The sequence below is a fragment of the Lissotriton helveticus genome, chromosome 5_1, assembly GCF_964261635.1.
Source record: "Lissotriton helveticus chromosome 5_1, aLisHel1.1, whole genome shotgun sequence".
Taxonomy (NCBI): domain Eukaryota; kingdom Metazoa; phylum Chordata; class Amphibia; order Caudata; family Salamandridae; genus Lissotriton; species Lissotriton helveticus.
The window spans coordinates 1,875,760,033-1,875,777,657 of record NC_136065.1 but is presented as its reverse complement, the minus strand read 5'-3'; the positions used below and the strand labels follow the sequence as shown (position 1 = coordinate 1,875,777,657).

Below are 17,625 nucleotides of genomic sequence, written 5' to 3'. Positions count from 1 at the left end.
CCTCACTCTACCACTCTCATGCCCTCACTCTACCGCCCTCTCTCTACCACTCTACCGCCCTCACTCTACCGCCCTCTCGCCCTCACTCTACCACCCTCTCGCCTTCACTCTACTGCCCTCACGCCCTCACTCTACCGCCCTCACTCTACCACCCTCACTCTACCACTCTACCGCCCTCTCTACCACTCTACCGCCCTCACTCTACCGCCCTCACGCCCTCACTCTACCGCCCTCACTATACCACTCTACCATCCTCTCGCCCTCACTCTACCACCATCCTCTCGCCCTCACTCTACTGCCCTCACTCTACCGCCCTCACTCTACCACCCTCACTCTACCACCCTCACTCTACCACCCTCATGCCCTCACTCTACCGCCCTCTCTCTACCACTCTACCACCCTCACTCTACCGCCCTCTTGCCCTCACTCTACCACCCTCTCGCCCTCACTCTACCACCCTCTCGCTTTCACTCTACCGCCCTCACTCTACCACCCTCTCGCCCTCACTCTACCACCCTCTCGCCTTCACTCTACCGCCCTCACGCCCTCACTCTACCGCCCTCACTCTACCACCCTCACTCTACCACCCTCACTCTACCACCCTCACTCTACCACCCTCACTCTACCACTCTGCCGCCCTCACTCTACCACTCTACCGCCCTCACTCTACCACTCTACCGCCCTCACTCTACCACTCTACCGCCCTCTCTACCACTCTACCGCCCTCACTCTACCGCCCTCACTCTACCGCCCTCACTATACCACTCTACCATCCTCTCGCCCTCACTCTACCGCCCTCACTCTACCACTCTACTGCCCTCACTCTACCGCCCTCACTCTACCACCCTCACTCTACCACCCTCATGCCCTCACTCTACCGCCCTCTCTCTACCACTCTACCGCCCTCACTCTACCGCCCTCTTGCCCTCACTCTACCACCCTCTCGCCCTCACTCTACCACCCTCTCGCTTTCACTCTACCGCCCTCACTCTACCGCCCTCATGCCCTCACTCTACCGCCCTCTCTCTACCACTCTACCGCCCTCACTCTACCGCCCTCTCGCCCTCACTCTACCACCCTCTCGCCCTCACTCTACCACCCTCTCGCCCTCACTCTACCACCCTCACGCCCTCACTCTACCGCCCTCACTCTACCGCCCTCACTCTACCACTCTACGGCCCTCACTCTACCACTCTACCGCCCTTACTCTACCACTCTACCGCCCTCTCTACCACTATACCGTCCTCACTCTACCGCCCTCACGCCCTCACTCTACCGCCCTCACTATACCACTCTACCATCCTCTCGCCCTCACTCTACCGCCCTCACTCTACCGCCCTCACTCTACTGCCCTCACTCTACCGCCCTCACTCTACCGCCCTCACGCCCTCACTCTACCGCCCTCACTATACCACTCTACCATCCTCTCGCCCTCACTCTACCACTCTACCGTCCTCACTCTACCACCCTCATGCCCTCACTCTACCGCCCTCTCTCTACCACTCTACCGCCCTCACTCTACCGCCCTCTCGCCCTCACTCTACCACCCTCTCGCCCTCACTCTACCACCCTCTCGCCTTCACTCTACCGCCCTCACTCTACCGCCCTCATGCCCTCACTCTACCACACTCACTCTACCATTCTACCGCCCTCACTCTACCGCTCTCACGCCCTCACTCTACCGGCCTCACTCTACCACTCTACCGCCCTCACTCTACCACTCTACCGCCCTCACTCTACCACTCTACCGCCCTCACTCTACCACTCTACCGCCCTCACTCTACCACTCTACCGCCCTCACTCTACCACTCTACTGCCCTCACTCTACCGCCCTCACTCTACCACTCTACCGCCCTCACTCTACCACTCTACCGCCCTCACTCTACCACTCTACCGCCCTCACTCTACCACTCTACCGCCCTCACTCTACCACTCTCACTCTACCACTCTCACTCTACCACTCTCACTCTACCACTCTACTGCCCTCACTCTACCACTCTACTGCCCTCACGACCTCACTCTACTGCCCTCACTCTACCACTCTCACTCTACCACTCTCACTCTACCACTCTACTGCCCTCACTCTACCACTCTACTGCCCTCACGACCTCACTCTACTGTCCTCACTCTACCGCCCTCACTCACTCTACCACCCTCACTCACTCTACCGCCCTCACTCACTCTACCGCCCTCACTCACTCTACCGCCCTCACTCACTCTACCGCCCTCACTCACTCTACCGCCCTCACTCACTCTACCGCCCTCACTCACTCTACCGCCCTCACTCACTCTACCGCCCTCACTCACTCTACCGCCCTCACTCACTCTATCGCCCTCACTCACTCTATCGCCCTCACTCACTCTATCGCCCTCACTCACTCTATCGCCCTCATTCACTCTATCGCCCTCATTCACTCTATCGCACTCACTCACTCTTTCGCCCTCACTTTATCTATCACCCTCACTCACTCTCTCTCTCGTCCTCCCTTACTCTATCTCTCGCCCTCCCTTACTCTATCTATCGCCCTCCCTCACTCTATCTATCGCCCTCCCTCACTCTATCTATCGCCCTCCCTCACTCTATCTATCGCCCTCCCTCACTCTATCTATCGCCCTCCCTCACTCTATCTATCGCCCTCCCACCCTCTATCGCCCTCCCACCCTCTATCGCCCTCCCACCCTCTATCGCCCTCCCTCCCTCTATCGCCCTCCCTCCCTCTATCGCCCTCCCTCCCTCTATCGCCCTTCCTCCCTCTATCTATCGCCCTCCCTCTATCTATCTATCGCCCTCCCTCTATCTATTGCCCTCCCGCTATCTATCGCCCTCCCTCTATCGCCCTACCTCTTATCTATCTATCGCCCTTCCTCTATCTATCGCCCTCCCTCTATCTATCGCCTATCACTCTTTCGCCCTCCCACCCTCTATCGTCCTCCCACTCTCTATCGCCCTCCCTCCTTCTATCGCCCTCCCTCTATCTATCGCCCTCCCTCTATCTTATCGCCCTCCCTCTATCTATCGCCCTCCCTCTATCGCCCTCCCTCTTATCTATCTATCGCCCTCCCTCTTATCTATCTATCGCCCTCCCTCTATCTATCGCCCTCCCTCTATCTATCGCCCTCCCTCTATCTATCTATCGCATCACCACAGCATCACTCTGCACCACCACAGCATCACTCTGCACCACCACAGCATCACTCGGGGGCACAACAACATCACTATGCGCTACCACAGTATCACTGAACGCCACAGCATCACTCGTCGCCACCACAACATCACTCGTCGCCACCACAACATCACTCGTCGCCACCACAACATCACTCGTCGCCACCACAACATCACTCGTCGCCACCACAACATCACTCGTCGCCACCACAACATCACTCGTCGCCACCACAACATCACTCAGCGCCACCACCGCATCAATCTGTGCAACCATTCAACAACAACTGGTTCAAATATGTTCTCTCAATGTTTCAAGCTTCATTACAAATGTCTCAAAAAGGTGTTAATATTTCACTTCTGTTCTTGGATTTTCGTCACAATAAAATACACTGAACATAATCTTCACAAAAGTTATTTACAAAAGTTTAAGCTATTGCCATTATAAATTACTATTACTTTTATTTAAGTATTAATTATTCAAAAAAATTAAAAGCCATTGTTATTTGTAATATCAATATTTCTAAGTCACGTAAAAACAACACATATTGCATTACAAATGCTATAGGTGTCACATTTGCGAAAGTTAAAACTATTGGAATTGTAAATGACAAAGCTATTAATTTAGCTATTTTCAAAACCAACACATAAATACAAAATTTGTCATTTACAATACCAATAGCTCAAACTTTCCTAATGCGAGACCTATTGCATTGCAAAAGCTTGTTTATCTGGTGGTTCCGCGTCATGGTGCGGAAAAGTTCTCCTAAGAAAACTGACATAGGCGCACCGGGGCAGGTCTTATGTGACCTCGCTGACGTCACGTGCGCGGACGGCGCCTGGGCGGAGTCGCGTGATGTCGTCCCGGCCCTGGCATGCAGGGATGCTGTGGCAAAAAAGTTTCCAGATCCAGTCTCATGCCTGGGAGTAATTCTACGTGAAGGAATCTGCGGCTAGAATCGTCTCTACCAGATACATTGTTACCGAAGGTAAGTAACTCGTACATGTTGTCTTAAGGTGACAATGTCACTGATCACACATTGGAACACCAAGTCATAATAAAATACTTGTATTACCTATGTGAACTGGGATGGGCTTTTCATTAGTTTAGGTGGTGGCTTTTGGCACAAGGAAGACCCAGTAAAGAAGATTATCTTCCCTAAGGTTGGCACGTAACCCCTAACCCTCTGACTCAGAGACACAAGCCAACACTACACCACACACTGGAGGACTTCACCAGAGACATCAGTGCTGGGGTCTTGTCAGGCGCTGCCTCTCCTTGCATATCGTCATGCGCTGTGCCCTAGTTGACACCACGCAAGAGGTGCCCACACTCGAAAGTTTAAAGGTACACAATATCCAATCAAGGTTGTGAGGACCACTTGTAAATTTGACCGACACTGGGGCAGCTATAACAGTAATGTAGAGACAACCTAAAGCTTACCACTTTGATTATTATGTAACTCCTGCCTTGGAGGGAAGTGAAAAAGAGATTGCACCTTGGTGGCTCTGATTGTATTTTAGCACTGCTAACGTAAGCACCTTGGAGTGACCACAAGTAAGGGCCTGATGTAGATCTTGGCAGAGGGGAATACTCCATCACAAACGTGATGGATTTCTTGTCCGCCGTATTACGATTCCATTCTATCCTATGGAAATTGTAATGCATCGGACGGAATATGCCAAGATCTTAATAAGGCCCTGAGATTTTTATTCTTCACTTTCATTTCTGTAGAATTCTGCTCTGTGAAAATGCATTTTGTTTTCAAGTGAAAGCATTTGCCGGACAATGTATTATAATTGCTATTACTGGCTTAGCTGAATTCGGACTCTCTACCCCATACCACCTCTCTGAGAAAACCGTAAGCGGCTGCATCGCGCTTCACTGAAGATCAAGTGGTAAAGGAATGAATTCTATGTGCAGTTTTGGGTTCAACAGTATGGCAAGCAGGGGCGGTGGGTGACATTTCATAGTGGTGGGGGGGCAAAGTGATTTGCATACAGCACCGTAGCGAGGGAGCTTGAACCCCAAAAGTGGGGCTTGGGGGGGAAAAAAAGAAGAAAAATCGTGCATTTTCAAGCAAATTTGAGAAAGCAGGAAGGTTAATAAAGCAATTGTGAAAGTGCAGTTATTACATTAATAGATGGCATAACATAGGTAGCTGCTTATTCAGTATAACCACAGAGCTTCATACATTTCGTCCTATTACGCTCAGGTGCTGAATTCAGACTATAAGACTTTCATGAAAATCTCAGCTCTAAGAGTAAAAGAAGTTGCACAGCAGTTGGGAAACAGCCTTCACAAAGCATTAGGAAAATGAGAGGCAATTACTTGAAAGCAAACTGAAAGCAATGCATCAAGTAGTAACTTAAAGCAATGCATCCAGCAAAACAGTGCATGCAGTCAACCATACAAAAGTAAAGTAAAGCAAGTGTGAACCTGTGAACCTTCACTTTGAAAGCAGGGTGCTAGTCAACAGGCCAGTCACATACATTTAAACTGAAGAAGAGTACACTTCAGCATGCAGGCACCAACATAAAAGCACCAAGCAAGTCAAACAGTTTAATGAAAGAAAAATGAAAGCAATACATCCATCAAACTAGACAGTGACTCAAAAGTAAACTGAAGCAAGTGCACACTGAAAGGAATGCGCAGTCATAAGTCAGACATTCACATAAAAGCAACTTACCAAGACACCCAATCAATTACATGGGAAAAACGTGAGCCAATGCACCCAGAAAACCAGACCAGCACACCAAAGCATCCCACCCCTGATTGGATGGCAGCTGTGCTCTTAGGGTCACCCCTCAGTTTTTTGGCAGGGTTGAGCACCCCACAGTTTTATGCCCTCTGCGTCTGAAGGGGAGACAGGCAAAAGGGGTCATAATGGGACATCTGGCACAGCCACTTTGTAATCGAGGTCACCCACCCAGCTCAAGACTGAGTAACAGGCTGATCTTAAATCTTTAAACAACCACAAGGGTCTCCAGCTAGTTGGTTCTTGAGCCAAAAGAGTCCTCAGCTCACTGGGAGTCTTTACAACGCGCCTGAGATGACATGACCATGTCCCTTAATCCGGAGCAACTGTGGGGACTGGTCTGGGTCTGGATCTGACTTGGTACGAGCAGGATACAAAAAGTAACGGGTAGGTGGTAACCCACTTCAAGTGAAGGAGCTGTAAGGAACCTAAGCGCACTGGTGTGGATACCACTAACAGGGCAGCTCTGGCTTTCTCAGGGTGGGTGTCAGCTGTGTGATGAAACCAACATGTGAAGCATTTACCTCAAACAAACTAAAACCAATGCACTCATCAAGACAAGGAGTTACATGAAATCAAATAGAAAACCACCATCAAGCCAGGTAGTCACCTAAAGGCAAATTGAAGTGACTGCACATTATGGGAAGTGCACTTCACCAGCCAGCCTATTACACTAAAGGAAAATAAAAGCAATGCTCCCAGTAAACAAGACAACATAAATTGAAAATGTTTCCCCGCAGGACCAACAGTCACAAAAAGTAAAGAAACAGAACGAAGTCAGAGGCACTCCAGGAATGAAGATTTGTGAAAGCAGATGCGATTGTTGAGGTATGGCGGGTCAGTTTTATGTAGTGCCTTGAAAGTGTGAATGAGTAGTTTAAGTTGTGCTAGTTTGTAAATGGGAAGCCAGTGGAGCTCTTTCAGGTGTGGTGTGATGTGAGTTCCGCATGGGAGAATGAGTAATTTTAGCCAACATTTTGAGAACCATTTAAAAAAAGAAATAATGAATAGTAAATTAGTAGTATTCTGCAATCATTTTTGTTCGTATTGATTGATTTGCCAAGCTCTCTGATGTCTGTGAGTTTGCGCGCAATTTCTGATACTTCAAAACAAATAAATAAGGAACAAGCAATTACAACTGGAATGCAATTAAGCTTGCTACTTGTCTGCTAATTGAACATAGGCACATAAAAGCCAGAAGAAACACAACTTGGTATCAATGTATATTTGTAAGAGGGAGAATAGGAGCCTGTACCTGACAATGCGAATGCACCTGAAACACTGGGTGTTAGCTGGTGGCACAATGGTTTTATGGTTGGACACGGTTAATGGTACAATAATTGATTGATGGGTGCAAGGTACAGGGGCAGTGTCTGCCTGGTAAACAAGTTTATTATTACCAGTGTGGTAGGTGGGGTGTCTGTACTTTTGTAATATTAAATTGTATATATTACGTGGGATTTTGCAATCCCTTTAAGAAAACTGGTCTCCAATTTCTTTATAAAAGGCTACTTGTGACACACCCATTTGCCTGTTACAAAGAAATGATGTAGACACTCTTATTACAGTTGAGTTGTGATGTCACAACGCCTGCTGGCAGAGCCAGCAGCCAAGGGGAAAGGCAGGTCAGGTCACATTGCTAGAACCAACAGCAAACAGAAAACACACAAAATCATCACATCAAATCACAAATAACAAGTGTCCACAGTAGGAGCAGCTTGCATGGACAAACAGGAAATGCCCACAATCCGACCCCCTAGAACGAAAGAGCAAATCCACCCATACCAATCACCAGAGTACAAATAGCAATGAGACTCATTACTAATACCTTAGCACAAATACCAGATGGACAAAAACAACCACATGTGCACAGATAACAAATACACACACTTCTACCATAATTTGAAAATGTCTACATTTCTAGCCCCCAGACAATGCCTCAAAGAAATTGTATCCAAAGTTGGTCCAAAAGTTTAGCTAAACATTTTTTCAAGCTGCAAAATTGTTGTGCACACTTTATCTTGAAAGCAAGCAATCTCAAATCTTGTTTTCACGTTTCTCCATGTATTTGCTTATAATCAGGGACCATTCTGAGAAGATTATATGTAGGCCAATAAATAAGAAAGGAGCCCCCTGGAAGAGCGGATGAAGGGCAGACAAGCAGGGGAAATAACAGCTAAATTCAAAGAATAAGAACAACCTGCCCCTTATAATTTATAATAAGGCTCAAAAAGAGTCCTCAATTCACATAAAACAGCGATAAGCTCACAATAACCAGAAACAGAAACAACTGAAAATCATAGTGGGCAGATTGTTCTTGTTCTTTAAATTTAGCTGTTAAGATTATATGTAGAACGAAATACACAGTTCCAGAATGCAAGCACAGGTTCAAAGGTCATTTTTCCCTGACAGCAGATGGCAATTGATCAATGCACTGAGCTAATAATGCAGTGGACCTTTCCAACGGTCATGCAAACCCGGGCAGGGTGCAAGTATCAGTCATCGTACCTTACCCATTCTTAGCAAATATATCCAATCCAATACATTGGAAATAGTTATCAGCTTGGAACAATAGTTATTGGAAATAGTTATCAGCTTGGAATAATATCCACTGAGATTGAAAAAGTAATGATACAGGCAAACAGATTTAATTTATCTGCAAATTTCTTGCATCAAACACCTCTACTAGTTAACATTGGGATATCTCAGAATACAAGGGGCAATCAACTTGATGCATTGAAAAAATATATAACCTACTAAGCCACTTAGCTAATCAATGTTCAAAGGTGCTGAAAAGAGAATAGCCAATAATACCTCATAGCAATACATTTGATATCAAAATGATGCCTGTCTGTCAAAATGGAAGCTCAGCCTCGTTCTGGCACAGATGAATTGTTCGCACAATAATATTGTATTGCATTTATTGCTTAGTGCAAAAAGAGACAGGAGAGGCCAGCTTCTAGGCACCAACCAAACAGCCACTTTGGTAGTACAAAAATAGAAATCAAGCAAAAAAAGAACTCTACCTCCTTTAGATAATAAGTACTATCCAATCCAGAGGTAGAAAACCGGGTTCCCATAGAAATCCGGATTCAGCTCAAGCTTGAAAGGACATTTTCATTTAGCATTTTGAACATATGTAACAATTCATTCTATTCTAATTGGTAATGGAATATAAGTGCTGAGGAACAAAAGCCAGCAATTCGCTAATAGACCTGCATGCATATTTTCAAGGCACACATTGAAGCTATGTTGCAGCAGAATGCGTTGTTCAAACGATGGCCCCCATGAAAGCAAAGACCGCCGTAAGTCCCCAAACCCACTAGTAACGAAGTGTGTTTTCTAACAATCAAGGGCCTGTGCGTGGAGTGATATAAATATAACTCACGAAAAGGTGACTGCTCAGTGTTTTCCATTCCATTTTTGGCGGGAAGGGAGCTACTCTGCCCTCGCCTCTGAAGCCGGGAGGCGGAGAAGCGTCTAGCATTTAATAAGCCTCTATTAAATAACAGGAATATTTATCAAGATTAATCACACAGATCAGCTTCCATAAAACGCAAAGCCTAAAAAAACAACAGTAACCTTTTCTGAAGGGACGGCCTTCTGTTAGCGGAATTCTCTTCGTGCGACTAGAAATTCTGTCTGGAGAAATAAGACGAAGTGCACCAGGTAATGATGTTCAAAACTCAACCTCAGATCTCCGTGAAACCAAGTTATATTAAAAAAATATGAAAACAGCAGTAGGTGCTCCGGCAGCGGTATTGCAAATCATAATTACCGTCAGCTTTAGACACCGTTGTCTTACATGCATGCCTCCATTTTATCTTGTTAAAATAAACCTCAAAGCAGATTTCCAATTTTCAAATTAAAGTTGTGAGTTGCCTCTCTGCTCTTCCCCAGGAGCTCCGTGCCAGCCTGTCTTTTCTCTTACCAGCCTCTTCTCACTTTCAGACTGTCCTCTCCACCTCCCAGTCTCGAATGCCGGGCCACCCCCACGCGCGGCATCCAATGGGATGCTGCGCCGGTGGACCAGCCAATCCTGGCGCTGCATGCAGCGCCAGGATTGGCTAGGGGGGCACATTTGCTGCTCGCCCTGTCGCCCTTAGGAAACCCGGGCTGTGGCAGGCGAACAGCACGGTGATTGAAGCACCCCTGGGTCCCACTGGGGAACTTACAGTGCGCATGCTTGAGAAAGTTGCCAACTTTCTCAAGCATGCGCACTGTAAGTTCCCCAGCGGGACTGTGCACTACGGTCTGCTGCAGCCTGAGTGTGTGGACTGTCACTCAAGCTGCAGCAGGCCACCCCCCCTGCGCAATTCAGCGCAATGTATTTTATTTTTAGAGTCTAGAGATACGGCCGGCGGCCGCGATGCGGGTCCGTGGTGGCTGGTGGGGCTACGCCCCTACGCCCCAATGGTCGCACCGCTGCTGATGGCAAGTCACAGAATTTCAAATCAAAAAGTAAAAGGCTTTTTGTTACTGTGAGCTCAGGATCCATTGATTGCCCTAAGACTCTTCAAAAAGTTCCTAGACTATCAGTTTAAGTATAGCTGGCCAGCCAGCAACGTCTGTAGATGGACCTCATCATTTAAAGTTTGCCTTCACTTTTCTTTTGTGTTAGCCTTTTTTGTTTTGACAGCACAGCTCCCGCCTCCATGACTAGAGTGATTTGTCATTTAAAAAGTTTGACAGCAATTGCACCATGACATCAATGCAAAACAGCGTTGTTATTTGGAAAATAACAAATGTAATGCAAATGCAAAAATTGGCATTGATTTAATAGGATCTAATTCCAAATCTGGTTTACATTTTGCTTTTATAAAATTGGCAGTGATTTAATATGATCTATTCCAAATATGGTTTATTTTTTGCTTTTATAAATATTTGATTATCCTTCATTCATCACTAGTATTTGAATCTCCATTTCTGAGGTTATTGCAAAGTACTTTAAATATTTCAGGTTTTGGCATACACTGTTTTACCAGCGTAACAACATCCATCTTCAGCTTAGCATTTACATTTGTAATGCAGTTTTTGCTTACTTAAATGCCTTGGTAGAAGTGGTACATGTGCATTCAGCTAGATAAAAGCATTAGGATTTTTGAAAAGAGGTGCATCCCAATGTTGTGCAATTTGCAATACTGTCAACTGCATGTTGGCACTATGTTTCTGAAACTAGTATTTTAAGAAATACATTTTAGATAAAAGATATAGATGAGTGATTGAAGATATAGTACTATATGTTTTATAATAATGTGGGGAAAAATAGAAAAAACATTTTCTTTAATAAGACCATAATCTAATAATTTTATATTCTTTGTCTCTTTTTATCTCTGTCTTCCTCTCTGTCTGCCTTTTCTTTATCACAGTGGCAAAAAGCCTGACATGCAAAGAAGTGTGCTCTTTCGCAGTGGAAAATAAAACCTATCAGTTGAAAGTGACACCATATGTAAATGGTGAAATTAAAGATCTGCAGGTGGGTTGGCTGATCTGCGTCACTTTCTTATAGCGACAATGTATGCATTTTACTATGGACAGTACAATTACATGCATACTCTGTTCCTATTTGTTTACCTTTTATATGGTTATGTTCTATAGATTAAGGACATCAAAAGAGAGGGAAGGAAGAGGTGGTGCTAGGTGGCACCGGGGTGGGCACGTCCTCCTCTTGTAAAGGTAGTAATACCCTTCTGTCCAGATTTGGCTCATGGGGCACTGAACCCCTCCCTGCCAAGCATACGATCACAGTATACTAGTATTAGCAAGGGCAGTGTATTAATATAAAATATATGTCAATACACATTGATAAAGACAAGTACACCATATTGTACATACACGCACTGTGGAACAACATTAGTGAGTGACAGGGGGATCTGACCCCGGTCCTGACGAAGGGGCATGGTGCCCCGAAACATGTTGACCCGCACAGGAAAGTGAGCCCACTAACCAGCTTGACCTTTCCGAAATCACCTTTTTTTAACAATACCAGCCAGTGCTTATTAAATAATTTTTTCTTTCACTAGGCCAGGTATTTTTTAACATCACTTTACTCCATCACCCCTGACCCTACTGACACTCACTCCCACTCACTCACATAGCACCCACATCTAAAAGGTGCTCCAGCGTAGTCGCTTGTTGCAGCACTGCCCCGTCCGGCAGCCGAGCGGGAAGACCCCGATGATGAAGCATGACACCAAGGGCCCTTTTGGTGTGTGAGGGGCATTTTAACACATTTTGTGTATTCCAACAACAACAGGATACACACTAACCTTTTTGGAGGTGGACCTTTCTTGATTACCAGTATGTTCTATAGATCGCACACTTTTTTCTGTACTGTTAAGAAGGTATTTCTTTGGAGAGACCTATTAACCTGTGATATAGACCACATTTACTCTAACTCAGTCAGGCCTGTCAGTGCCAAGGCATGTAGACTGACCGTGATCGATTTGGGGGTTAGTTGGAGAAGCTTTATTTCTGGTGCTCGTGTTTGATGGTACTCAAGGGTGGGAGGCTGAAGCTAGGAGGTCTGCCTCCTCTAACCAGTGGAGAAGTGTGGCTCACTGGTTAGAGGAGGCAGACCTGGAAGCAGAGGTCAGCCCGGGACCAGGGTTCAATTCCCGGCTCGGCGGGGTCTTGAGTCCTAAAATGTCCACGGACTCGACAATTCTCGCTCCGGTGCCTACTCGATTCACGGGTTCACACTCTGCGACTCTGGGCAATAGCTTGCTTAATCTCTACAACGGCCCCTCGCGGCGGGATGCCTGGCTTTCACCTTGCGGATACCCTGCCGTGGTTATCTCACAGGGGAATACCAGGACGGGTTCCCTAAGCAAGCGCTTAGAAACCGCTCGGTGATTTGCGCTATATAAATTCCTGTACATTTACATTTACATTTACATTTAGGAGACTAATATTTCTTGGGGGGCATATTTGGCCCCAGGAGCCTGTAAAGCAATTTAAACATTAACACAGAGATGTGGAACTGGCAGGAGTGGGCGATGGAGGGTGAAGAATTGGAGACCTTGCACGTGTCTCTTTTGTGCTTACCTCCTCCTTTGCCCTTAGCTACCTCTAATGTTCCCGGTAGAGTAAGGATTATTACCAGCCCCCAAACTGAAGCCTGCTGCAGTACAGGTTCCAAGGAAGTGAAGTGCAGTAGATCACTCCCAGATTTGCTGCATGTGGAAAGGTGTTCTCCAAAGGGAAAATGTTTTTCCTATCGAGAAGAAAGGGGTTTTGCAAAAGATGCTGTGTTTCCCCTGTGTTAAGATCTCTGCCATAGGGAACTCCACACAAGCGAAATACGAGTCATCACAAAATATTCACATCAACACTCTCAGACGTTCTCCGGAAACCTGCACTTCACACAGATATCCTGGCACATGTCTGGGAGTCTCAGTAAATAGTAAAAAAACTGAAAAGTACAACTCGGGTAGAGCCCTTTTTTCCGTGCTTTTCAGTTCATTTCGTAGATAGGGCTTAACATGCTTTAGAATATAATATTTGAAAAATATTATAGCGAGAATATCAATTTACCACAGTAGCCTGAAGGCTGATATCTATGGAGAAGTATAGATTTAGTATTCGTAACTCCATAGCCACGATGCCCTGACATGTTGAGGTACATAGATGTGTGTTAAGAATAGTAACGCTATACCTACCTACACATACTTTGTTGCACAGTATTCTTGCCAGGGTATGTTTGTAGGAAGATACTAGTACCGAAGATTAGGGGTTGGGGCCAACTGCATTCTGTTCTTCAGGAGGCAGTGCAAGGTCTCAGCATCCGGGTACGAACACTTCCTAAATATCTGCTTAATTTCTAAGACACCCTTGCATTAGTAAAGTGGTATTTGCTTTGTTGTCAGCTGAGTCATGACATATACTGTATGCTGATAACAGTACAATTATGTAACTGCCCTGTTGAGATAAATGTGTACTAACCGATCTTTGCAACTTTGTTACTGCATCATCAGGTGACAGGCTCGTCACAAGATGATACAGTAAAAAAGCTGCAATTAAGGAGGCCTACTATAATGTCTATCTGAAAGCATTGCCTTGGTTTGTATATGTACCTGATGTCTCTTTCTGCCATGGCCCATTTAATTAAAAAACGAAACATGGGGTGTTGAAACTGTTTCTCTACCATATTCACTCTCCTCACCAGTGGATTCTTGATCCCATTAGTGATTTCTAAGCATCTTTCTCATTTTGTGACATTAATGGTCTTCCCACATGCGTTCCACTGCTTCCTCATTTCTTTATAATATTATGTTTCCTGCATGTGTGGCCGTAGATAAACATGCTGTGCACACTCCTGCCATCTAGTGTTATGTTAAAAATCTTATAAAGCGCTCATATTCCCAAAAAGAGCGTCTTGCTGGTAGCGGAGTAAACGGAAGCTGGAGAGAAGACAAAAATAATGTTCAACAGGAAGAGAAGAGCGATGTTTTTAACACATTCCTGAAGGCCAACAGATTTGGCAGGATTTTAATGTGTATTGGAAGAGTATTCTATGCCTTAGAATGATGCACCGAGCAAAAAGCTACGGCCTCTCCAATCTGCATAATGGAATCTGGGAATTACTAGCAAATCGGCCATAGCCGCGTGCATGAACCGACTGGGAGAGTAACCAATGAAACTCCTAATCAGGAAGTCCGGGCCTATCCTGGGCAGTGCCTTAAACACGGTGCCCAATGCCTTAAATGTAATCCGCTGTCTGACTGCGAGCCAATGGAGTTTAGACGTATGTTTGGAAACAGATGGCGATGGTGTCTTGGAATTTTTCACAGCACCTGAGCAGCAGCATTCTGAACCGATTGGAATTTATTAAGCTGCTGATGGCCATTAAGATAAAGCCCATTACAATAATTAATCAAGGATCATAGAGGTAACAACTGTGTTCGAGGCATATGAGCTGCAGATCCTAAATTTTGCAATAGATCGCCACCTGGTGTTGGGCTCGGATGATTGCAGGTTGTTGTCTTCTTGGACAATACTGCGCATGGTCATCGACTCCATCCTCAGATTGTTTTTTTCCGCCACTGGGTTCGGATGAAAGTTTTCCGCTCCGGCTAGAAAAATACTTTTTCTGCTTTTTTCGAAGCGAGAAACTTCAAACAAACTTCTTTCGACATCGAATAGACTTTGAACATCACCAGCTACATTCCCGTGCGTCGACGCGGGCCGTTGGGCCCATCGGCGCCGTGCGGCCTATGCCTCATGGAAAGAACTCCATTCAAAAGATGCCCAGTATGTCGAGAAAAATTCCCTAATAGCGACCATCACGTGGTTTGTAACCTCTGTCTCTGGCCAGAATACGACGAGTCGACCTGCACAGCCTGTGCCTCCTTCCGATCAAAAAAGACCATTCGGGATCGGAGGGCCCGTCGACACGAAATGAGGAGATCAGCACCAGCACCGGAGGCCATCTTTGAAGAGGAGATCGTCGAAGAAGATATCTCCGAGGACGAGCCTCCACTCGGCGCAGAGGAGGACTCGCCTGATCTCCAGATAATATCGGGAGCAGAGGATTCGGACGATTCGATCCCATCTCGACAACCCGTGAGTACATCTGCCCCTGCACGACAGACAGTACCCAAACAGAAGGCAACGGTCAGCACTCCGCCCATGGGGCCCAGTCGAGACCGACGTTTACCCTCTAACGCCCACCTTCGGGCCCGGCTCCGAGGAAAGAGAATACGCCTTCCGGTGCCTCGGCACCGAAGAAACACCATGTGCCAGTTACACCTCCCCCATTTGCACCAAAACATCCTTCGACACCGAAGGACTCGTCGGCACCGAAGATAAAACACCCTTCGACGCCCAAAGACCAGGACACTCCGGCACCCGTACCATCGGTGCCGAAGCCAAAACCTGTACCAAACCCGAAAGATTCGACTCCGAAACCTTCCGGTTCAAAAAACAAAGAGAGGGAGCCAGTTTCCGGCGCCACAGGAAGAGCAAAACCTGTCTCCATGCCGAAACCTCTAGTATCGGTACCGAAGACCCCAGAAAAGGCTAAACAACCTTCGGCACCGAAAACATTGCCAAAAGACTCAACTACTCCTCATAAGGCAAAAAGCACTAAACAACCTCTATCGGCTCTGAAAAAATTGACGCCGAAGAAGATTATAGAAGAGGAAGAACTGTTTAGACCAGATCCTAGACAGAAAAAGGTCCATATTAATCCAAAAACTGGACATGTGGAAGCAATCCCTCATAAGAAAAGACCAGCAGACACACCACTTACACCTGTGGTTCCTGCCAAAAAGGACTGTGCAACTTCTCCAATGCACCCTTCCTCTCCTTCACCTTCTTCCTCTCCTATTACTCCACATGTGGAACCTATAACTTCTCCTATTCACTCTCCTGCATCATCACACCACACTGATGAGGATTATGATTTGGGTGGGGGGGATTATATTCCAGAGACACATACATACCCTTTAGATGAGGATGGTAACACAGAATACCCTAAGGATGATGATGCATATAATTTTGCACCAAATAATGCACCAGACATCCCTGATCCTCAGTACTACCCAACAAAACCTTCCCCTACAGAGGACAGTATTGCTTTTAATCATTTATTGAACAGAGCTGCCCTTTACCATGGGGTTCCTATGCACTCTGATGCCATTGAGGAGGACTTCTTGTTAGACACTTTCGAACAGTCACAAAGGTCTACCCAAATATTACCAATGATCAAAGGAGTCATTAAACATGCTCCAGAGATTTTTAAAGATCCAGTAAGGTGATGGGTGTTAAATCCTAGAATAGAGAAAACGTATAGGCCAGCGCCAGCTGATCCAGTATACATTAAGGGTCATCTGCCATTAGACTCCTTAGTGGTGTCAAATGCACGCAAAAGGGCTAATTCTCAGACTTCTGGGGACACACCACCGCCTGACAAAGAGTCCAAAATTATTGATGCGTCAGGGAAACAAATTGCTGCTCAAGCAACAAATATATGCCGCATAGCAAACACACAGGCTTTACTATCACGCTACAACAGGGCTCATTACGATCAACTAGAAAAGTTAATGGAACACCTACCAGATCAACACAAGGATCTGGAAGCAGAACTTTTACAAGAAGGCAAATTAATTTCAAATGCCTCAATTAAATGTGCACTAGATGTAGCTGACACAGCATCCAGAGCAGTGAACACTAGTGTTATTCTCAGGCGTCACGCATGGTTACGCATTTCGGGTTTTAAACCAGAGGTACAAACTACCATCCTAAACCAGCCCTTTAATCAGAACTAATTGTTCGGGCCGGAGGAAGATAATACGTTAGAAAAGATGAAGAAGGACACAGACACCGCTTAGTCTATGGGGACATTACAATCCACCCAAACTAGAGGTTCTTTTCGCCGCTCCTCTTATAGAGGAGGCTCCAAGCAAACCGGCGCAGACACAACATCATCTTTTAAAACACACACGCAAACCTCCTCTAATAGAGGATATTTTAGAGGAGGATACAGAGGCAATAACAACAAGGGAAGAGGTAGAGGTAGCAACAACAACCGCTCCTCTTCCACTCCTAAACAGTGACTTCCCTCTGCCTCCCCTACAGCATTCCACTCCTGTGGGGGGCAGACTTTCACAGTTCCTACCTGTCTGGAACTCCATCACAACAGACAGGTGGGTAAGACAAATTATCCAACATGGCTACTGCCTAGAACTCACAGCAACCCCCCCC

The 17,625-nt window shown here is 46.2% G+C and overlaps 1 protein-coding gene across 4 annotated transcripts in view; it reads left to right on the top strand.

Moving 5' to 3' along the window:
* Positions 1-17,625, top strand: part of IFI35 (interferon induced protein 35) — a 274,901-nt gene that overhangs the window by 207,376 nt on the left and 49,900 nt on the right. For all 4 annotated transcript variants that reach the window (XM_078645325.1, XM_078645324.1, XM_078645323.1 and 1 more), the window contains one exon: positions 11,289-11,395. In XM_078645325.1, the coding sequence (XP_078501451.1) occupies positions 11,289-11,395 (107 nt within the window). The remainder of the gene's footprint in view (positions 1-11,288; positions 11,396-17,625) is intronic.